This window comes from Centruroides sculpturatus, unplaced genomic scaffold, assembly GCF_000671375.1.
Source record: "Centruroides sculpturatus isolate CEXI.00-Female unplaced genomic scaffold, Cexi_2.0 scaffold600, whole genome shotgun sequence".
Taxonomy (NCBI): Eukaryota; Metazoa; Arthropoda; class Arachnida; order Scorpiones; family Buthidae; genus Centruroides; species Centruroides sculpturatus.
In genome coordinates, this window is record NW_019384814.1 from 331367 (window position 1) to 356252 (window position 24886).

The following is a 24886-nucleotide window of genomic DNA, read 5'->3' on the forward strand; positions in this document are numbered from 1 at the left end:
TCCATGACCTGGCCTCGTTGTTCACCCAATCACAGCATGTTGACTGCTGACAACTTTCTCATTTGCACCACCTAGTGGGACAACATCATTTTTAAAACTTAACCAAAAAAAACCTTTAATTCATCTCATAAATGTGGAACTCCATTATTCCCCACCCTGTATAATGTGCAGTTGTTAGCATATACATACAACCTTTACATATAATGAATGATCACTACGTTAGGAACTTCTGTCTAATAACGGGTTGGTCCACCTTTCTAAGTATCACAACTTGCAAACATTGGGGCATGGACTTTACCATATACCAAAATCCTCTGTTCTTAATCCATGACTGTTCTGGATCCATGCCTGCCTCAACAATTCTGTCAGTTGGTTCATATTTATTGGAAGAGTGGGTGAAACCTCACCACACATTTCAGCATATTCCAAACATAATCTATCAGGTTGCAGGATGGTGAGTTTGGGGCTAAGGTAGGGTATGGAATTCATTGTCATGTTCCTCCAACCATTTCTGAGTGAGCCTCCCCTAGTGACACAGTGTGTTATTGTGTTGAAACATGGCATTGTTATCAGGAAACATAGCCTGGAGATATGGTACAGATCAGCATTTCTCAAACTATATGTCATGACCCAATATTGGGTTACATTAAAATTTTAATGGGTCATGAAATATTTTACCTTCTGCAGAAATACTTGTAATACCTGTATTATTGAAATATTTTCTGAGAATTAAGAACAACAGATGCATCTGTTAAATACAGAAAACTTTTAATAACTTTTCTTATAATTATTATTGTCATTTAGTAATAAAATAAAGACTATTGAATATGTATATATGAAATTGATTTCTGTTTTTTATTTTGAATAACACCAAAATAGATATTTTATGTAAAGTCATAGTTATAAAGCCATTTAAGTTGTAATTGTTTTGAAAATGTTTCCTTGTTTATTCAAAATTTTAGGTTTATTGTCATACATAACAGTAAATTATAAAACAAATAGCAGATGAATTTTGGCTCAAGTGGATTCATGATTTTATATATATATATAAAATGAAATTGACAAAATTTTCTTACAGTCTGAAAAGTACAGTACATTTTAAAAAAGGATTTATTAAGTTTGTAGAAGAAACTTGTAATATTTTTCAAAGTAAAATAGACCCTTGAATAATTTTGAAACAATCTGTTTTACTTACAATCGTCAATCTTACATTTTTTCAATAGTTAAATTTCAATAATAATAACTGAAATTGAAGTAAGTTGTTACAAATCAAAATTGGCCTGAACTATTCTTAATAGAAATGTACTCGATGTTACATTTCACATGCAAAACTTATTGATAATGCATAATTTTATTTCATTATATAATATACAGTAACTTCAGTTTACCAAGTTTTTTAAAAATTTTATATTATAAATGTATGCGTTACGGAACCATTACAAAGAAGTATATTGGGTTGCGTGAGCAAAAAATTTTAGAAATGATGGTACAGATGATAACCTGATAACCTAAACAGGTCCCTATATTGTTCATTATTCAAGGACTGTGGGAGGATAATCAATGGCTCTAGGCATTGCCAAAAGAACACTCCCCAGATCATGATACTGCCACCACCAGCTTCTGTAATCCTAACTATGCAACCAAGGAATGCGGCTTCATGGTGTTTATGTCAGATTTGGACCTGGCCATCAACATGATTCAGCATGAAATGGACCTCCTTTCACTTGTCCCAGGTCCAACGGTGTCTTTCCCTTGCCCATGCAAGACATTGTTTGCAATGATTTGTGCATTTGACAGGCTAGCATGGCTATTGAACTTCAGTCAATGCAAGGTATGTTGCATGGTCATTGTCAAAACACATTTGCCTTGTTCACTAATGTACTGGTGGGTAAGCTGTTCCTCTGTGGCATTTCTTTGTTCAGATACCAGTCTTGATACAGCAGCAGCCATGTATAATTGATCCTAAACATGACCTCTGGGATCAATCACACATGGCTGGCTACTGTGTGATCTGATGGATGTTTGTGCATAATTCATATACTTGTGGTATACCCTGGACATCACGGAAATACTAGCACCAACCCTCCATGCCCCAATGATCTGTTTGTGCTCAAGTTACCTCATTTACCTATGACCAGCAAGTATTGCTTTCTGCTATACAAATCACAGGCCAACATGTCTCAACTGCAGCAAATTACAGTTGAGACATGGCAATTAAGGAAATCCCTGTACCATTTCCAAGATGATGATGGCATGGTGTTCCTAATCCAGTTCAGTGTATATACAGTATATATAAAGTGAGTGTGTATGTGTATATAAACAAATTATTTCTAACATTATGATATTAATATATTTTATATATATGTTATGGCTAAAGCTTATGAATTGGATAAAGCTAGGATTAACTGGTTAATGCTAACTTTATCCAAGTCACAAGGTGTATAAAGCTGTAATTATCCAAAAATGAATGAATGAAGCATGAACAAAACTTAAAATTCAGGCTTTGTTCATGAAATGTGGATAGAGCTGAATATAGATGTTATGTTTTTTGGGCCTGAACTTACTGTTTTTTAGTCAACATGCAGAAAAACAGAGAAATGCTACCAGGTTTGGCAATTTATTGCTATGTTATCAATACAAGCCAATTGGCAGTAAAGCAGCAATTTTTTCAATCTGGTAATTTTTTATGCCTATGATAAACTTCTCAAAAAATTTGTAAACTACATTATATTAATAAATACAATTGAAGACAAATACATCATAGGTGTCTTAAAAATTCTTACAAAGACACACACTCATTGGAAAATATACTGCAATACTACCTTTATTTGAGACATTAATATAAAAACAGATAATGTCAACTTTATCTGCATTTTTATAGATAAAGATATATTATTATATACATATATAATTTTATTATTTAGATAAAGTCAGAATTAATAGATTGCTACTTGCTTTAACTTACAAACTTGCAGGGTGAAGTTAGCATTAGCCAATTAATCCTAGTTTTATCTGATTCATGGGCTTTAGCTGTAACATATATATATAGGTACAAAATATACAGTGTGTAGTATTGGAGCCATGTTAAAAATTTTGGTATTATTTATAAATGGCAAAACTTACCAAATTTATTAATAATAAACTTTGTTAGTCATTTTACTATTTTTAAAATATTTATTTTTACTTTTAATTCTAAATATAAAATAAAATTTTATAAAACAGATTCGAAGATGAAAGAGTTTTCTTTTTTGATGAATCTTACTCTGATCAAAATTCAGAACAGAGAGGAAAATTTTGTGACATTAGTGGAAATTCCAAATCGAAACCAATAGAAATAGATTATGGACATAAACCAGCAGCATTAGTAGTTGGTGAAAATTTCTTGACGAAGTTTGGAACCTGCATTTTAAATTTGAGTGACACTGGTTTTAAACAAGGTAAATTATTGATATATATATATATATATTTTTGTATATTTTGTCTTTTTTCAGTGACTTTTATAATCAATAAATTAAAGAAAATATTGGTTTGAAAGTACAGGACTTCTTTTTATAACAATGGTGTAAACTTTGTTGAAACAAAGTTTGCATAATACAATACGTTTTAAATTTTGTTTGGGAAATAGCCACATTAGATTCTACGCTGTTGAACTTGTACTCATTTGAGTCTATTATTAATTGTGATTTTAAAGCATACAGTTAATTACTTTTAAGGATTTTATAAGGTTATTTTGGTCTTATTTGTTTATAAATTTTTTCAATATATATTACTTAATTTTATTTATAAGAACCATATTAGAATAATTTCTTTGTTGTGAATTAATTACCTGCCTTAAATTACACCTAATGAAAGAAAATAAAGCTTAAAAGAAACTTTTTATATAATCGTTATTATTATGATAATGGTGGCATCAGGGGCAGCTTTTGGCTGTTTAACATGGGAGTGTTGAGTAACAGTAGGGTAAATAGAACTGTTATTAGAAGAGAACTGAGTTATAACACTCAAATTTACATTCACTTCTGTGTTACTGTGATATTAATGTATACAGGTCATGGAGTACTCTGCACCTCTGCTCTGACTCAGTAATTAATTCATACAATGTGGCCATACTGCGTGCAGTAACACTGCTAAATAGACCAGTGCAATATCATCTCAAACATTTCATCAAATTGTGAGATGTTGGGGCTGAATGAGTGGGACTGTTCTCTGTTTGGGGGTTTGGGAGATGGCATTGCACTGTTTAACAGTGCTGTCACAGGAGGGTGTGATTTGTGTTTAAGAATTTCCCGTGACTTGTGTCTAGTATGAAGCCTTCTGTACTGTGATGTATGTGATTTCGTGAAGTCATAATGTGTCAATAGTTTTATTAAAAATTTATAAAAAGTTTTTTTATAAAGTATTTTATAAATGTTAGTCAAAAGTTAATTTTTATGTATATAAGAAAAGCTAACTAAAGAGGGGCCAATAGGTCCAAAATGCTTTTTAGCATAGGTATACATCTAAACAAATATAGATTAAATTAAATTTAAAAAGGCAGATGGTATATTTCACAATATAAAAAATACTTAGAAGAAAACTAAAATGTCTTCAAGCATCCATCCTAATCATCAGGAACAAACAGTCTTCACTTCACAGAGATGACCTTTTATTGGAGGCTATGCCTCTGCACAATAATAGCCACCAATAAAAGGTCATCTCTGTGAAGTGAAGACTGTTTGTTCCTGATGATTAGAATAGATGCTTGAAGACATTTTAGTTTTTTATAAATATTTTTTATATTGTGAATATAAACAAGCAATTATTTTATTGGGACATCATCACAAAGCTGGACTGAAATTTTTAATTATATTTTCAATTTATTTAACTTATTACATTACTTATTTATTTAGCTAATTTATTACATTAAATTAGCATAATTTAATTAAATTATATTAATAATATAATAATACTAAATATACTAATTTGAGGTGGAGAACATATGTTTTCCACCTCAAATTAGTAGTATCTTGCCCTGTATGTCATATTTTTCCTATTAGCAATAGTTGTGCCAGTAATCTACGTAACTCCTTTCAGGGGAAAATTTTTGCATTGAAATAAGTTCGTATATAGTTAATCAGGGCCTCCTGCCCATAAGCTTTTCAAATCTGATCTTGATTTTTATCTATCTAATACTGTTCTTGAGATTAAAGAAGAATAGACAGACAAATGAACGACAGTAGGAATTTATAGGTCTACAATTTTTTCAAATTGCAGCTCAATAATGTTTTTTCCATTGGAAAAATTATTTACTAACTACTCCAATTATTGGAGAATTAATCATCAGGTAACAATTAATTGGTAGAGGAGCCTATTAATATGATTAACAATTAGCAAATAATTAAATGGTACATTTAGACAATAAATGTGATGTTTGGTCTGTTGTGATGGATTGTTTTGTCTGTGATTATGGCATGGTCATAATGTATTTTGTGCGTATTGTTTTCTATGAACATCTGAGGTGTGTATTTGTAGTACGGTTCTTGGGTATGTAGTAGTTTGGTTTTGTGTGCAAACTTTTGATTTTATTATGTTGATGGGTAGTCTGTTTGGGCTAAAAGCTTGCAACCTGATGTGATGTGTTGTATAGTTTTGTGCATGATGTGGCATTTCCTACATGTTGTTTGTAAGTGTTGTATTTTTTAAAATGTACTTTCTGCAGTTTTTAATTTCCTGGTTGTTATGTATAACAGAGGGAAAGTATAATGATTGGTCAAAAATGACCTCCCCAAGGTTTTTGCATCTTTGGACTTGAGATCTGGAAACTTCAAGAAATGCAAAAAAAATTTGAAAATTTTTTCCATATGCATAAGTATAAATGTTAGTGTATATGTGTGAGGGGTACAATTTTGTTCCCCCACTTTAACTCCTGTGCCTTTTGTCAAAAATGTCTGAAAATGTACAGGGAGGTTTGTGTATTAGGGAGATTGATACTATTAAATTTTGGTTGTTAAAGGTCAAGAGAGTGGGTAATAGGGTAGGGATATATATCTTGAGTAGGGTTGGAGTTAATTAAAATTTCACTTGTTATTAGTATTTACAATTTTTGATGAGACTCATGAGTCCTCAAAATTAAGCTTTTTACCATTTTACAATAATTAATAATATAAAAAGCTTTTATAAAATCTCATAACAGATGGTACCACATATAGTTTTAAAGTTTGGCGAGGAAAGTCATGTAACTCATTGCTGGATTTTTTATACATGGATTGAGTGAATAGTGGTGACAACAGTTGTATAACACATATTATGCTTTATTTAGACATGAATGGAACATAACTATACTCATTATAGTCACTGACCATATGAATAACTCTAGTCCATAACTCTAGTCATTACTAAAAATCAAATGTTGAAAGAATTACTATATGTAATATAAAAAATTCTATTTATTAAAGTATATTATAGTAAAGCTTATATATGTGCAATTTAATAATGCTAGAAAATCTTTATAAAATAAAAAAAGGATATTTTATCAAACCAAAACAAATATGTACAAAACCTTCCCAACAATTTGGGAACTTAAATCAAATTAGAACTATCTTAATTCTATCTCCACACAATCGACAAAAAAGATAGGAATCCATTCTGTCTAAAAAAAAAAATGCAATAAATCTTACAAAGTTGACTATGTATCACCAAAACAAATACAAAATAAATATATAAATAACTCTGTTACTGGTTTCCAGTCTTAAAAAACCTGGAATTGGAACTTGGAAACCTTTTGTTGTTCACTCGTCATCTCATTTGAATCTAAGCTTTACCTTGTCTGAATCATCTCTTCATCTTTTTATGTGACAGGTTTGGTGATGTTACAATGTATTTGCCCACTCACCGTATTTACATATTTACAAAGTAACAAAAAAAAAACACACCTTTAACAATCCAGCAAATAAAATTTACTAAAATAAAAACGTTTTTGATCATTTTTATTTTAGTAAGAACCGGTTGCATCAACCATAGAGATGTAGTCACATTGGCTATCGCATCGTGGTCTTTTTATGAAGATTAATTTTATTAAGAGACATTTATTTGTTGTTTATTTTATTTCTGTAATTATTTATTTTATTGTCTACAACTAAATTTTCAGTTATTTATTTATGTATTTATTTCGGAATTCTCATTTTCATTTATTTTAAATTTACATTCTATTTTCACGTTCTATTTTATTGTAACTGAGGAAGATCGGTTAAAACAAATGAAAACATTTTTATTTTAGTAAATTTTATTTGTAGGATTGTTAAAGGTGTGTTTTTTATCATATTCTATTTATCAAGTATGTACAATATATGAGTATTACAAAGTAACATTTTATTTGTTCTAGTAGTAGGTTTCTTCCTCACGTCTTCTCCCTCACAATTTTATAATACTTTTTTTTTGTATTGTCTGGTGACAATTTGGGGGTGGGAAATCATTCTTTTAACATCCCATGGAAGTCTTCCACCTTGAGATATCGTTTTGGGATGATGAGTTTATTTTTTTCTGTCCGCAGTTGTTGTAAGGTGAGTTTTTAACTTTTAGAATTTTGTTTGGGAAAGTGCTGTAGTCTGTCCTTAACAAAATAAAATGCCCCAAAATAAATAGAATAACAAACTAAAATAATCTCCAAACAAAATAGAACGGTTCAGAATAGACTCCTTACAATTTTATCAAAAGATTGCACTATGAATATTTTTACAGACAATTGTTGTGTTGTCACTACTTTTCACTCAACTCCTGTATTTTTGATCTGGTTTTATATGGCAATTTTGAACCCTTCTGTCTCCAAAGAGAAATACATGAGTCAGCCAGCAGTTTGGCTGTCAATATGATCCTGGCCATGATCATTAGGGTGCCTACTGTGGAGCTCCTTCTGTATCCAAGACTGCCTGATTAGTTTTGTGTACTGTATTAAATCCTAGTTAATGTTGTGTAAGGTTACTGTTTTTGTCTGCATGAATTACTGCTTCATGTAATTATGATGATTCTTGTTTTCTATTTAAAAACTCTCATAGGGTCTGTATTTGTTTATTGTGCAGATTGTCCTCCTTCTTTACACGGAAGAGTCAGCCTTTCTATGGATAACTTAGAGTGGTGTTTATGGTGTTTTGTTAATGTTGTTCATATTTTTCTTTGGAGTTGTTCTAGTTCTGTGTATGTTCAATGTATAGTTCTAAATGACAATGTGCGTACTGGAAATGCTTTAAATGCATTTGGCTTTGATATTAGTATTGAGTTTATTATTATTATTATACAGAAAATTTATTAGTAAATTTTTACATTTGTTTTGATGATGTAAGTTAGCTGACTTTTAGGGGAGGATCGTTTAATCCCACATCAGGATGATTAAGGGAATATTTGCATGTGGCGAAGGAGACAAAGGATGACAAGTATCTCACATAACCCGTTTATTTTAACAGGAAATAAACTTACACTATGCACAAATAGTTGGTTTAAACAATTAATTGTTTGGATATCCTAAGTGTTGAGGGTGTTTTTTGAATGTTGCTTGAAGGTGGGCCCTGGGGCAGTGGCCCACCTTCGAGTAATATATGACGGTGAAGAGATGTGAGGATGGTGTTAGTTGGTGTCGGCAGCATGGCTCTCTGGATGGGCACAAGTGTGGAAAACTCTGTCTTACATGTGTTGACACACAGTGTCCTTTTGCTTCTGACTTCACTAATTGTGCTGACTTGCAAAGTGCCTTGTGACCTTGAAGATCAGGAATTTTATCAATCTCCATTCTCCCCTTTCTGTCCATTCTGATTGGCTCCATGTTCCATTTCCTGCTCCCTGATTGGTCCTTCGTCTGTCCCTAAGTGAAAGACAAGACCTGTTCAGGTCATGAGAAAGGTCCGCTTCGGAGAATCTACCTGACACATCCATTAACTCTGGACGGAAGCAACTTTGGAACCTGCGCTCGTATTTTACCTCATTGTTGTTTAGTCTATGATGTTTTAGAATTTTAATGACCCAACACAATGTCTCTTTTTATAATTAACCTTTCCCATTTTTCCAAATTTTCTGTTCTAATTGCTTGTATACGAGCGCCTTGTCAAAGATCCATCTCTACTGGAGGACGTTCGTTTACATTTATTGTGTACATTAATAGTATTTTTTTTTTCTTTGTCTTGGTCTCATATGATTTGTACAACTAATCCAACCTTTGATTGGTTTTTACATTGGAAGTTTTTCTAGGTTCGTTTTAATAATTTTCTATAATAAATGTTTAATTCCAACCCATTTTTGGAACCTCACAATGAGTTATACAAAATATGGAAAGATTTAAAATTACTTTTATATTTAACAATCTGTATGTTTTATTCACAAAAATTAAAGTATAAAAATATTAGCAGATCATATTTTTTCAATATATATATATATTTTTTATCTCGTAGCTTTTACTTCTCCACCATCAGTATTGTTCTCTCAGTCAAAGATTGAGACCTTTGATTATGAACATGGTCAGAAAAAGGATTTACAATCATCTGGCAGTGAAATTGAAAAAGGTAAAATTAATATTAAAATAAATTTTTACTTGTTAAAAAATTTTTTTTTAAGATTTATTGATGATCTAATTTAATTGCAAACTTTATTCTCAATTATACTGCCTTCATTCTCCATTATATTTGTATTCTATAATTTTGTCATCACATATCTTTTCTTTCTTTTTTTGTAATTTTTTTTCATTCATAATTTGAAATACATCATTAGGGTTCATACTGATCTAGAAATCAGGAAAAACTTGAGAAAGTCGGGGAATATTTTCATTTCACAATTAATTATTATATCAATATTTTAAAAATATTGTCATAATAATTCATAATAAATATTGAAGAAATGAAATAAGTTTAATTGTTTAATCCATTTTATAAAATGATTGAATATTTTTCAATTTTTTAATTGTTTTGATTTGTATTTCAATTTGTTTATTTTATTTGATTTTAGATTAGAATTATTAAAAAATTAACACACACCAAAGAACCTTAAATAAATTTCGGTAGAAGTTTAATGCAAGTAAACTGTGGACAAACCTTTTTGATTATTTTGAGAGATCTTCATCAGATCTGACATTCTAATTTAGGATGCACAAAAAATAACCATTATGTAATAAAAAATTTTGAAAAATAGAACATGTGAGATGCTAATATAAATAAAAATTGACAGCCCGAATACATAAGTACTAAATACAAAATGACTCCTTAACCCCTATATAACATTTTGTAACATTTTTCAAATGATTGAAAACATTTATAAAAAGTTTACTTACAGTAAACTTCTACTAGAATTTATTTAAGAATTTTTGGTGCATGTTATTTTATTGTATGTTTGTTCCAGTCTTCCACACAGTTTGAACTTTATTAAAAAATTAATGAATGAATAAAATTTAAAGCAGTTATAAACTTTAATGTATTTATTTTATTTAGCAATATTTGATTATGAACATAAGCGTGATAGAAGCCTAAGCAGAGATAGAAACAGAGATCCAAAACGTGATTGGATTAAAGAAAAAGATAGAGAAAGAGAACGCATGAAAGATAGAGATCGTGATAGAGAGAGGGAGAGGGAACGTGATAGAGAAAGAGAAAGAGAGCGTGATAAAGAAAGAGAAAGAGAGCGTGACAAAGAACGAGAACGTGACAAAGAGAGGGAACGCGATAAAGAAAGAGAACGTGATAAAGAGAGAACAGAAAAGGAAAGAGAAAAAGATAAAGATAAAACAAGTAAAGATGATAAAAATAAAGAAAGGCTGAGCCGTCGTGATTTTAATAAACATTCAGAAGAAAAAGTTTTAGGCAAAGATAATTCACGTGATGAATTAAATACAATTGACAGGTACTAAATTACTTATAGTTAATAAAATAGTTAATTCAAGTATATTGTTTTAAATTATTTCTTTTATTTGTAGAAATAAACATAGCCGTGATCAAGTACCTCTATCAGTTTCATTTAATAATCAATTTACTAGTAATTCTCCAGCAGAAATATTTTCACAGTCAGAGATTAAGGGAGAAACTGTTCTAATTAAAGATTTGTTAAGTCCTCCTGGAAGATTTCATCGTCCTAATCAATTAGTTATTATATTAAGGGGACCACCTGGTTCTGGAAAATCTTATGTTGCCAAATTGATTAAGGTATTAATATAAATTTTTCCCTTTGTTTATTGTTATTTAATTTTTTGTCTCTAATTATTTAAAGAGTTCTTATCTCTGACAATGTTTAAAATAAGAATTGTTTAGGACTAGAAATGATAAAAACATCATTATTACATTGAAAATGTAAATTTCCAGATATTCATTATGCCATTAAATTTTGAAATATTTAATTAATTTCAGGAGATTAAGCATATTTTTTGTAAAACATCAAAGTTCAGAAAAATATTGCATTATCAAATATGTATTATTATATGAGTATTATAATATTTAAAGAAATATTACATTTTATGGCACGGAATTCATTTCGTGTTGTGATTCACAAATTACATGATTTTTCAATATAGTAATTCTACTTTTAAGGTGAAATATTTCAATATAATCATGTCCTAAACAATTCTTTTAATTTATTTGTAAAAATTGTTTTTTTTTAAGAAATTTATTAATTCTATCTCATAATTTTTTTTGAAAGTTCTGAAGATGGAATAATAAATTTGATGTAAATAAATAAGATCAAATTTATTATCTCTCAAAATAAATCTTATTGGATAAAACACTACTTTTTTATTTTTAAAAAATAGAATTTAACACTTGTAATTACTTTTTTCAAATTTTAACTGAAAAACTAAGACACGTATTGTTATTCAGTTAAAATGTTTTTTATTGGTGCATTTTGCTACTAAAGTTCGATATTAGAATTTCAATTTTGAAAAAGTCATTTAAATATTGTCTTCACACAAACAGACAATTTCTTCATTATAGATATTTTATACATATAAGTACTGAAATTTTTTAATAAAGTTTTGTGTAGTTTTATATTAACTTTTAAAATTTAGAAAACCGGATATAACATTTGAAAATTAGAATTTTTATAAGAATTGTTTATTCAATGAACACTTTCAAGCTATTGAAGTTAAACTTCTCATACATATTTAATTTTAATACAAATACATATCCACATAAGTAAAAGTAGATAAACTAAATTGTCAATTATTTAACACATGCATTTGGAAAATTGCTTTATTATATAACAAACTTTTAGCTTTAACACACACCCCTTGCCCAAATTAGTCTATTAAATTGAGGTTTTACTGTAATATGTAAATATCACTATGATTTTAATTCTCTCTAATTTTGTGAGTTAATGATCAAATTTGTAAAACAAAATTTTATTCTGTATTAACATATAAAATATGTGGCTTTAATTTTTATATAGACAATAAGATTTTATTTATTACTACTACTAATAAGGATGCAGTTGTATAAAATAAGGCCAGATGTCATGCTAATATATTTCCAAATATTGTTTTGATTGTGAATATTTGTATTAATTTATTTTTATTAGAATTTCATAAGGGTAAAACAAAAATAAATAATATATTAATTTAGGACAAAGAAGTCGAAAATGGTGGCAGTGCTCCCAGAATGCTCTGTCTAGATGATTACTTTATGGTTGAAACAGAAAAAACAGTTAAAGATCCTGATACTGGTAAAAGAATTAAGAAAAAGGTAACATGGAACTTCTAAATTAATTTTATTATATACATATATGTTTATTTCTTATTACAGTAACTTATATTAGTAACTTTTAATAATACAATATATGTTTTTAAATAATATAAAAAATTACAATAGAACTCTGATTGTCCAAATGCTGATTAACCAAATGCCTGGTTATCCAAACCATCACTTGTCCTCTTTTCTCATTCCCATTGATGTCACACTGCAATTCTCTTATGTCATGCAATTACATGCTGTTATGCATATTTGCTGTGACAAATCCAAATGATCAGTAGTATGCTATTTGTACATTGATTAATAAATAAATACAGTACATGTACAGTATAATACTGAGCTATTTCCCTGTAATTTCATTATTTACATGATAATCTATTTATCCAAATTTTTAATTATTTGAATCACCTGCAAAATGAATCAGTTCAGATAATCAGCATTCTACTATATATAATTTCAATAGTTTTGAAATTGAAAATTCCACTTTCAGTTGTCTATAAAATTATACTAATAAAACTTTAATGAGACACTTAGCCTATAAATTCTTTTCATATTTAAAATTGAGTTATCAAATTTTTAAGTGTTAATTGATTCAAAGAATTACAATTATTAAGTCTTCAAAATTAAAAAACTTAAAATTTTATATCATATTGAAAAATCATTTTAGTAATAAATTCTTAACTACATTCTGGAGATGAACATATAATAAAATCATAATATTTTCTGCAAACACAATTATTTATGATGATTATAAGCTGTTTAGCTTAAAAACTAGTTACTTAATTAAAACATAAATTTAAATACTGTAATTTTTGAATATATTATTATTTTGATAAAAACTTAATTACTCAATGATCATTATAATTTACAAGGAATTTGAATATGAATACGAAGCTGAAATGGAAGATATTTATCAAAGTAGTCTCTTCAAATCTTTTAAGAAAACCATCGATGATAGATTCTTTCCCTTTATCATTGTTGATGCTATCAATGACAAAGTAAAGAATTTTGAGAATTTTTGGAGTTATGCAAAACAAAGAGGATTTCAAGTAAAATGATTTTATATATTATATTTTTATTATTATAAATAATTAAATTTTAAAAAAAATAAACAAACACTTTTATATATAAATTATTATTTTTTAAATTGTACTTTGAATAATGATTGAAGGTATATATTGCTGAGATGGATAATACTGATCCAAATGCATGCTATAAGCATAATATACATAAACGAAGTCTAGAAGACATAAAAAAGGTAAAAAATTTTTTGCTCTTTTATAATGACTCATTTCCAGAGACAGGCAAAATATGTGGAAAAATTTGTTAAAATCTATGGGCTAGTTATCCAACACCTGGAAATTTTGTGGAAGACATTAAACTTTTCCATTTCCAGTAAAACAGACTTATATCACATAAGGTAGACAATGATATTTTTATTGTATTTTTTCTAATGTAATCAATGATTTTGCAATAGTACTTGCATAAAAGATTTTCACTTTCATACATTCCTTCATCTTGGAACTCTTTTACACAATATTTACTGTAAAAGAGTTCCAAGATGAATGAATGTATTAAAGTGAAAACCTTTTCTGCAAGTAATATTTGTGAAAGCATTGATTACATTAGCTGTTCTGTTAACAGTCCAATTGTTCTCGGCATATTCTTTTGTATGTGGAGTATCCATTTACTACAGCATTTTGTGACAGCAACATGAGACCAACATGAGGCAAGTGTACGTGTAAAGAGAGATTGAAAGTTGAGTTCTGTGATTTTAAATATCTGACATTCTATCTTGCTTTAGATTTTAGTAGAACATGAAATTCTGTGCATCTGCAGAACAATCAAGAATAGAAAATTCTATGAGTCCACAGATTTATAAATATTAATTAAACATATTATTTTAAATTAATATATTTCTTGCTATCATAAACAACATAAACATCATCCACAGGAAAAAGTGTTCTTCGTAATTTGCCAGCCTCTGCTCATTATCATTTATTATTATTTTTGTTATAACATCATTTATAATTTTTCTCACATATAAAAATTTGATTTATATTAAAACATTAAAATTTAACAAGTAATAGTTATTATTATTGTCTTTATCAGTTGGATTAATATAACTTAAAGACAATTTTTATATTTTTTTAATTTTCTTCTTATACTTCCTTATTTTCCTACCTATATCTGTTTGTTGAATTGTCTTGGAAACAATAAACACAAATCTGGAATAATGTACTATTACTTTCCTGGTTGTTATTGGTCAAAAAATGATTCATTAAGATTTTTACATTTTTGAACTCAGGACCTTGAAATGTTGAGAAATGCAAACCAGTTAGGCAGTTTTTCTGTATGTATGGATGTTTGTGTGTGTGACTTGATTTTGTTCACCCACTTTGAAAGCTTAACTCCTTTACCTTTTCTCAAAAATTTCTGAAATTTTGCAGGGAGGTTTGTGTGTTAGGGCATAGAAGCTATTAAATTTTGGTCATTAAAGGTCAAGAGGGTGAGGAGATAGAGGGGAGGTTATGTGTTGGTATCTGAAGTGGGGTTGGACTTAATGGTTTTACTTGTTATTAGCATTAAAAATTTTTTTAATAAAATTCATTTCTACCCTCAAAATAAAGCTTTTTGCTATTTTATAATAATTAATAATATAAAAAGATTTCAAATAAAATCTCATAATAGATGGCAACTCACACAATTTTAAGTTTTTTGCGAGGAAAGTTATGTAATTTGTTGCTGAATTTTTTTCAATTGTTTAGAAATCTTGTCTCAAAAATTAATGGTTCATTATCTTGATTTTAAAATAAGGACTATTTTATTGATTCTAGATTTATCATGTTGCACTACAGATAGACTATTTGACTCTGTCTTGCAGAACATCATAATGATATAGTATGTAACAAATGAACAACAGAGCTAGCTAAAAAAGCAAGAGAGAGTAACTTTGAGCTGCTTTGATTGCAAACTTTCCTCCTAAAATGCTGTGGGGATTGAAAAACATTATTCATATTGGAATCCTTTTACATCTCAACAATGTCATCGTGCAATTCTCCCATGCCAGATATACCAGAGTTGGGTATAGCATTATTTAATCTTCTAAAATTGTAAATCACATGGTTTCCAATAAAACACCTCATAGGGCATTGCATTGTTATATGTTTATTATTTGTTTATTGATTGTTTAATTTGTTATTATTTTTATATTTTATTTTAATCCAATTTTATTCATGTTTTTTATGTAGCGCTGACAGATAGTGATATACGTTATTTTTTTCTGTGTTATCTCAATAGTTTTGCTGAACATTGTTGAATTTTTACACACACAGCATATGATTGCCAGAGTCGTGACTCATAACTTCTCAGATTGCTTATTAATCTGTAATCACCTGTGATCTGTACTAAATACAGGGCAAATTTGAATTTTAGGATGTATTAGGGTGAAATGTGAAAAAATGAGTTAGCATATTCTTGCCCAAGGTCTTCAGTTATATTGATTGTTAATTGTACTTTTATTTCATTTCAAATACTCATGATTAAATTCATGCAAAAGTTAATAATTGTATTGCATTACTAATGTATATCAGTCTGTATTATGAGTAAAGAAACTTAAACTAACATAGCTCTTTTATGTACTTATATTTTTATCTAGAAAATATATGCAAAGTTTAATTAGCTTATTCAATAAGTATAACAATAAAACAATAAATAATTATTTTTATAATCAAATTGTAGAAATATTTTCTGAAATGAGATATTCAAAATATTTGTTAGAATATTTTGAATATAATTCCAGTTCTTGAGAAGTATTCTTTAATTGTTCAGAACATAAAATTTAAATAAAATTATACATACATTAAGTTTTTAAAATATTTTGTGTGAAAATAATTAACTTTTTATAAGTAGTTTGTATTGAAATGCTTTGTTTGTTATTTAAATTCAAATTTTATTTAATTTGTATAAAAACTTTGTTGTTTCAGTTAATTAGTAAATGGGAACCAACACCTAAATATTATCTTCGTGTTGATATTAGAAGTATCCTACAAGATGTTGCTATACCTGAGGTAAGAATTATTTAAAACAAAATGATTATTAATACTGATCAAAATAAAGATGTTATGGTTACCTTTATGACAAAATATGACCATTAAATTAAAGTGGTATTTATTTGTTGGCAATTTTTATGAATTATTTTTAAAATATTTATTAATTACATCAATACAATCTATTACAAATGATCAATTTGACTACAAAATATTCTTTTCTTCAAGCTTTCTAGATAAAAACATTTTAAATTGTTTATGAAAAATTCTAGGGTTGAATTTATGAATGTGTTATTACTAAAATAACAGAAATATTTTGATGTTATAAGGTATAACAATGTTTGTATGCATTCATGAAACAAACATCCTTATTAACAATGTTATTAATCCACATTGTTATTTTATGACAATATGTGGTTCCTTGACGACAATATGCTAAATATGTGGTTCCATTGAATCCAAACACATCCACACCATTATTGATCCCTCACCCATTTGGCATTTTGAAAATATTTGTTTTTCAGTTCTTAAATCATGCCAATAATACTTCCGATTAAACCATCCATTTTTTTCATTACTGAACATTGGACCATGTCATGTGTTTTTGTGCCCAGTCAAGTCTGTCACTTTTGTGCTTTAATGAAAGTGGTGGCATTACAGCTTTTTTTCTGAATTTTAATATTGGAGATTTATTTAAAACTCTTTACACTGTTGTGCAGCTACAAGGCAAATCTAATTGTTTTATTTTTCTTACTGATGTTTGTTTTGTGGAGCAAACCTTGATGATTTGTCTACAATCTCGAGGAGTAAGCTTGGGTTTTGGACCTGTCTTGAATTTTGGTACATCCTTGCCACGTCTTTTTGATAAATAATCACCAACAGTTGATTTTGGATGATTTATATATGCTGCAATTTCTCTTATTGACTTGCCTTGTGATTTATAGGCATCAATCTGCTCTTTTTCATAATCAGATAAATTCTTTGCTCTATTAATTTTAGAACTTTGAACAACATAAAGAATTTGTATTACAATTAGATATGTAAGCTAATTTGCATATTTTTATGCTTGAAACTAAACAATATTCTATTTAAGTCTGAAATGAGTGCCTGTCTAGATAAATATGTAACAGTTTTTTTGTACAAAATTTTCAAAAATATTATTTTCAGTGACAAAATGTTAATGTTTGATGAAAATTCTTATTTTGCAGTGTGGAAATATGTAAATCCATATTATTTTTAATAAAACATTTGTCACTTAATGCAGCAAATTTGGGTTTCACTTTAATTTTTTCGTGTCTGTATAAATTTGAAACGCACCTTATATATATAAGACTGGAGGACGGGGTCAAGAAAATATTTTATTTATTTATTGAATAGGCTTTATAAGATGATAATCATATAGGAATTATCTTTCCTTTTTAATAATAAAATAAAACTAGCATATAAATCTTATATGATACAATATAGTTATAAAATTACTGAGAAATAGCATTTAAATTATTACATATAAAGAAATTAAATGATAAAAATACAAATAAAGTCTATTCTCAATAGACTATAATAAGGAAACAATGGCTCAAGAAAACATGGATATTGAGAGAAATTTAAACAGAAACACTGTGTATAAACATGAGATATTTTACATAGGATAAAATAAAATTTAAAGAAAGATGTCATCTGCAGATACCATATTTACTCATGTAGAATACGAGATTTTCATTAATTTTTCAGTGCTTCAAAAACCTAGGTTGTCCTATATGTGCGAGCAAAGGATTCTTTGCATTGTGGCCAACCTGGCAACACTTCAATTCATTCCCCACACAGTCTTTGTCTCTCTCTCGAGTTCATTCTTACCACATGCGTTGTACTGGTGCTAGTCCTTGTACCCCAGTTCCAAATAAAATTATTTTATTTTTTTAAGATCTGTGATTATTTGGTCTAAAACCAAAAGCATTTTTGCAATAATTTCTGTGAACTGTGTATAGTTCATCCTGCCATTATAGATCTGCCGTCTATTTATTGTAAATTAAGACACACTCCCCTTTGTTTATTGATTTAATCCGACGGTTATCAATTAAAACCACACATTGCATCTCATTCATTTGCAGAAAATAGTTCCTCGTTATTTATAAAATCATTAATGAAATACAGATCACTTAGCAATTATTATAAATGTAGTTATTTCATATTAGTTAAATTGTTATTTTTAATGAATATTAGCATATTCTGAATCATTAAATATAAACTTTTTCTGGTCATGCGTATTATGATGATTTTGTTTTGTTTTCCATTCATCCATCATGTATTAAGGGAAACATGGTTGTTTGCCTTAATGTGTGCATTTGATAATAATTTATTTGTGATTAAATGAAACAAAATTAGAATTGTATTAATAGATTTAATTTTCTTTCTTTTGATCTCTAAAGTCACACTTTGTCCTATATGCAAGAACATCTCATACGCAAGTAAATGTGGTAAAAATTCTTTAAAAACTTAATATTGTCAAAGTGTTTAATTTTTTTTTATGAATAAAATCTAATAGTTGTCTTATTGCATTTGTAATATAAGAAGTATTGCTTTTTATTCATTTTAAATAATAAATTTGATACAAAAATATTTTATAGTTGTGAGAAAAATGTTAAAGAACTTTGCTAGAGTTTGTTCTTTGAAAATAAATAAATCTGATGCAAATCATAAGAATTTAATCTTTAAAAAAATTACCAGTTTTAATATTCACTAAAGCTTTTAAGCAATATGAATTTTTATTTTTAAGTTATTTTTTAGTCTTTGAATTTGTTTTCATTTAATTATGTTAACAGAATTCAAATCTGTGTTATCCTCATGTTTATTTATTTAAAATCTCCACATAATATTTTTAATTAATATAAATAATAAGTAATGATTAATATCATATTTTATTACATTTTTTTTTTGTTGTTGTTTTAGATTTGAAAAATAGTCATAACATGGTGAAAAATAGCAATAAAAATTTCTAAAGTGTAAAGTCAGAAAAATAGAAAATTAATTTAAATAGTTGATGCTGTTTCTCTACTTTTAATGAAGAAAAGCATTGTTGTATAGTACATATGTATTTTAGGGGAATGTACAGTACATTAGCTCAATATGTGTAAAGAAATCATAACAATATGGTAGCAGAAAAAAATGAGGGGTATCCATAAAAGTTGAGAAAAGCTCAGAGGACAAAGACTGGAAAAAAAAAATTGGCAATGGTTGCATTAGCATAAACTTTTTTTTTATAAACATAACTCTTGTAACATAAACCCTTCTTCTGCAAATCTGTAGCTATTTGCTTTCTTGAAATTTTGAAAATGTAATTCTAATTTATGATTTAAATTAAAATAAATATGTGATTTTCAGAAAATCTTTATCTACATCAGTTGGATTTGATCAGTCCATTATTTTCTAAGCTAAATGTATAAACTTCAGTGAATCTAATTGCAATGAGATTTTATATAAATTATATATATACATATTTAAAACAAACAAAATAATTGTAAATCATTTGTTTTGTTGGAAATAGTGTGTAACTCATTCTATATGGTCATAATTTCAAACTATAATTGTAATATTTATATGTGATTATAATTTAATAGTTAAAAGTTATGAATTTTTTTATATAGCACAGTATTATGTATAGTTATGTTAATTATGAACAATATAAATTCTTATTATTTAAGGGAAATATTATGTCGTTTTTCATATTTAATTCAAAATATTTTAGAACGAAAGATGTTAATTAATTGTCATTTAAACTCTAAAATATCTTCAGGTCGAAATGGAAGATTTTGTAGCAGATTCTTCAAAACAGGTGACTAATGAAAGTTCAAATCAGACGGAAGAAACAGAACAAGAAGAAAGTGAAGAAGTATCTGTGAGTAATTCTGTTAAGTTTTTATGATATTTTCCTTCTAATTTGTTTAAAATATATTATTATTATTATGAAATTTATTTGTAATATATATTTTTAAATTTAATATGATTTTTTTTTAATTTAATAAATATCATAATTAATACTTATTATATCTTTTTATTGAAAATATTAATTAAAATTACCAAATTACTCATAACTTACTTATTAAAAAGTGAATTTTTTTTTATATATTTATGTATTGAGATTTGAACATGGAAGTCTTATGATGATAATTTATTTAAAGTCTTTAATGTTTATGAAACATTTCTACTTTACATGAAATACTGAATTTTAATTATTACTTCAACCTGTGATGATTTTAAAATTTTAACAAAAATTGATTTTTGAATTACATAATTTATTACTCAGAAGTTCTGTTAGTATGTTACAAAAATTCAGAAAAATGAAGCTACAATTTAAATTAAAATTACAAAATTTTACTTATAATATATTAAGAATAATCATAAAGAAAATCTTAATGTTGAAAGTGTATAATAGGATTATACTTATAACAGTATGTTTTTATTTGATATATAAAAACCTAAATTAATAAAAGAGAAGAAATATATTGCAATATGCTGCAAAAACAAGTTGATCAGATCTAATTAAAATAAAGATTGTTCTATAATGCAAATTTAATTGCTATTTTATAAAATTAGTGCTTTCAACCTTTAATTAGGTCTTCTTCAGGCTATATGTAAGACATCACACAATTTTGAATGAAAGTATAGGTAAAATCTTCATAAAATATACTGTCATTAAATTATGAAGTATCGTGTATAAATGGAAGAAGATAACGAATGTGCATTCAACAAAACATATCTAAAAATTATTTTTTCATATTTGTAGATACCACTATTATTTATAAATTATTTCTAATTATATATATTTAAATGGATATTTTGTGTTAAATATATTTTTGTTATACTATAAATTTGGTTCACAAATAAGGTTATTTTGGATCCTTTGAGGACAATTGATATGTAATATAACAAAATTTCATATATTATTAATGATTTATTTTATTTTTTTTTATTTTTTTAGAAAACTAACTCATATACATAATGCAAAATTTATATATTAGTTTAAATTTTTTAATTAACTTCATCAGCTGAAAATTGTTAGCACAGAAGAATTAGAAAGATATTAATTTAAGCCAAAAAAATTTTTTTTTTAAATAATGATGATAAAAAAGTATGAAGATATAAATTTGTGAGTTCAGCTTTTTTTCTAATTTATATGTTATTCATTTATGTAGTTTTTAAATATTCTAATAAAATATTAGAGTAAGTCTTGTTATGAAGTTTTAGTATTGTCTCACAATATATCCAGTGACAATAAATGCTGAATTTTTTATTGGACTATCTTTAAACAATTTGAAATTAATTATAAATGAATTTGGTTTTAAAGATGGATTGAGGTACTATCTCACAACAATAAGTCCTTGTTTTAATTGTATAAGTCCATTCTAATTTTAATTTATGTATTGATGTTTTCCACACGTTCCAGTTTCATTTTAAAACAAATTTCAACAGAAGTTAAAAGTTTAGGAACAGTTTTTTTTAAGTTCTTTTGATTTATTACCGTAATTTTATTTTGCTTTATACTAAATACTACATCATAATCTTAAAATGGAACAAGATATTATATAAATTAGAAAAAGATTACTAAAGATTACTATGGTAATCAATCAAAAAAATTTAAAAAGCTATTCTTAAACTAACTTTTGATGTTCAATTGATGGTTGGTACATTTGAAAATGAAGCCAGTGTCTTTTGAAAAAAGAAATGAATATATAAATGTATGTTTTCTATATATACGTTTTCTGTTTAACATATATATATATATATATATTAAACAGAGTTTTAGAGTTAATAAATTCTATTTCTCTATAATCTTCCAAGAGTTACTAAGAGTTAAAAATATTTCAAAACTTTCATTTGTATTATATCATAATTTTAATACTGTAATTAGATAATGATTTTTTTTAGTTTACTTTAATACATCTTGAGACATTTAAAGAAAACAATGGCTTGGAGCAGAATCTGAATCTTAATCCTTGCATATGGGCTGTGTTATCAGTTATATCATTTGAGATTGAGTTGAATTTGCTTATAATTAATTTCTAATTACCTAAAAGATATCTCTATAAAAAATCTGTTAATTTGGTTATGGTTTGGCTTTAATATATATATATAAACTTCAAAGCAAATTAATAACATTGGATATTATTTATAAATCAATCATATCAATGAAATTGTTATATTTTATTAATGATATTCAATTAGTTTGTGGTTTTCTTTTTTTTTGCCAAATATACTTATTACAATAGCACATATATAAAGTGGTCATATAAAATTATATCTTTTATCTTTTTTATCACATCCATCAGCTTTGTCAATAATCAAGGTTTATTGCTTCATGAAAAAAGTCTATATTGATTATATCTCTTGAGTCTATTGAGTATATATCTCTTCTGATTATTTATTGATATCTTGAAATTGTTTATTGTATTGATATTGTAGATTATTGATATTTTATATAACACTTACATATTAATGTTCTATGTTATATATTTATTATACATTTACATTTTGTATTTTTTAAAATTAATATAAATTTTTTAAATCTTAATTTAAAAATTGTTTTCCTGCTTCTGTAATTTATATCATAAATTCTGTTTTTTCTGTTCTATCATTGTTTAGTTGACAAAGATTATCCTGAATGAAATTAACAAAAATAATGAATAAAAATTTAAACATTTAATTTTATTTTAATCTAATTTGGTTTCATGATTTCCTACACTGAAAATTGGATGAGTAGTTCATACAAAATATTCACATCAAGTATTAGTGTATAATTAAATATTAATTGCAGCAAAAAAAATTATTGACCCTTGATTTTATGGATTCGAATACAATGGATTTTTGAAACAATGGACCAAATATGCTTATTTTAAGGCATCTATTAGAGTGGAAATATAATTTTTGTGCATGAGATGTCCCCTAGGCAATACCTTGATAGCTATTGTTTACATTATTTCTTGAAAGTGTGATATTTTTTCTTCTCTCATTTATTGCACTATCAGCTGTTTGTATATTTTATTATATCTCATACAAAGTTTGTTTTGTAGTTGACCATGATATCTTCAATTACAACAGACAATTGGTATTGTTAGATCATCACTTTCTCCTATATCATTCTTCTACCCTTATATTAAGGATCAACAATATTGAGATTTTATAGTTTTCTTCTTGCTCTATCCTATTGACATTTATTTTATTTTCATTGAATCTGTTTTCTATTATTGCTGTTAAATTTATTCACAATATTTATATATAATTATTGTTCTAGTGCAACTAATGTTATTAAATAAATAAGGTAAATTATAAAAATTCAGTTACATTTCATGTTTTTAAACAAACAATTAAAAAATATCTGCAAAAAGAAATTTTTTTTTTAATAACTTACAAGTTAGCAAAGTCTTTCAACAAAATTTTATGAAATATAAATTTTAAGTTTAAAATATTCTACAAGATTTTTGTCTAATAAAAAAAATTATCAGACAGAAATCTTTTTAATTGTGAAAAAATATTTCAGAATGAAATTTTAAAAAATTTTGTTTTTATATTAATTCATTAGTTTTCTTTTCGTAATATATCAGAAGAATTTTATTGACAGATCTGTTTTCTTATATATTCATATTTAATTAAATATACATAGTAACTAATGTATATTAAAATCTAGAGGTGCTTTATACATATATTTTTAAAATACAGTAGTACCTCGATTATCCGGACCTCTATTATCCGGATTGTTCAAAATAAACAAAAATTTTACGAATTTGCTGATTTGCACTTGGCGAATTATGACACTGTTTATGTACGTGATGGAATGCATAACTTTTTTTGTTTCAACAATGTCTCACCCAGCACAGTGGTCGTAAACTCTTAAATATATTTTACGTCGTAATAAAAATATAACTTGACATACGTATTTATAAATAATTTATATTCAAATTACATCATTTCTATGAGCAAGGACGGTGCACGGAATGGACGACGTGGGCCACCGCTTATGCCTCACGGTCCGAAGGGCCTCACGCCTTGAAGGTTTATGCTTACTTAAAAGCCGCGAATGCGACAAAAAGGTTTTGCTCGTCATAAAACAATAAATAGTTTGTCAAATTTTTATTCATAAAAATGCAGTTTCAACTGCTTTTT

The 24886-nt window shown here is 26.9% G+C and overlaps 1 protein-coding gene across 1 annotated transcript in view; it reads left to right on the forward strand.

Annotated features, from left to right (window-relative positions):
- The window catches only part of LOC111629818, a 110601-nt gene that overhangs the window by 46512 nt on the left and 39203 nt on the right, over positions 1 to 24886 (forward strand). Inside the window, exons 10-19 of the mRNA XM_023373726.1 lie at positions 2925 to 2976; positions 3223 to 3437; positions 9414 to 9524; positions 10443 to 10851; positions 10925 to 11150; positions 12558 to 12677; positions 13556 to 13732; positions 13855 to 13941; positions 16670 to 16753; positions 20523 to 20624. Coding sequence (XP_023229494.1) covers positions 2925 to 2976; positions 3223 to 3437; positions 9414 to 9524; positions 10443 to 10851; positions 10925 to 11150; positions 12558 to 12677; positions 13556 to 13732; positions 13855 to 13941; positions 16670 to 16753; positions 20523 to 20624 — 1583 coding nt within the window. The remainder of the gene's footprint in view (positions 1 to 2924; positions 2977 to 3222; positions 3438 to 9413; positions 9525 to 10442; positions 10852 to 10924; positions 11151 to 12557; positions 12678 to 13555; positions 13733 to 13854; positions 13942 to 16669; positions 16754 to 20522; positions 20625 to 24886) is intronic.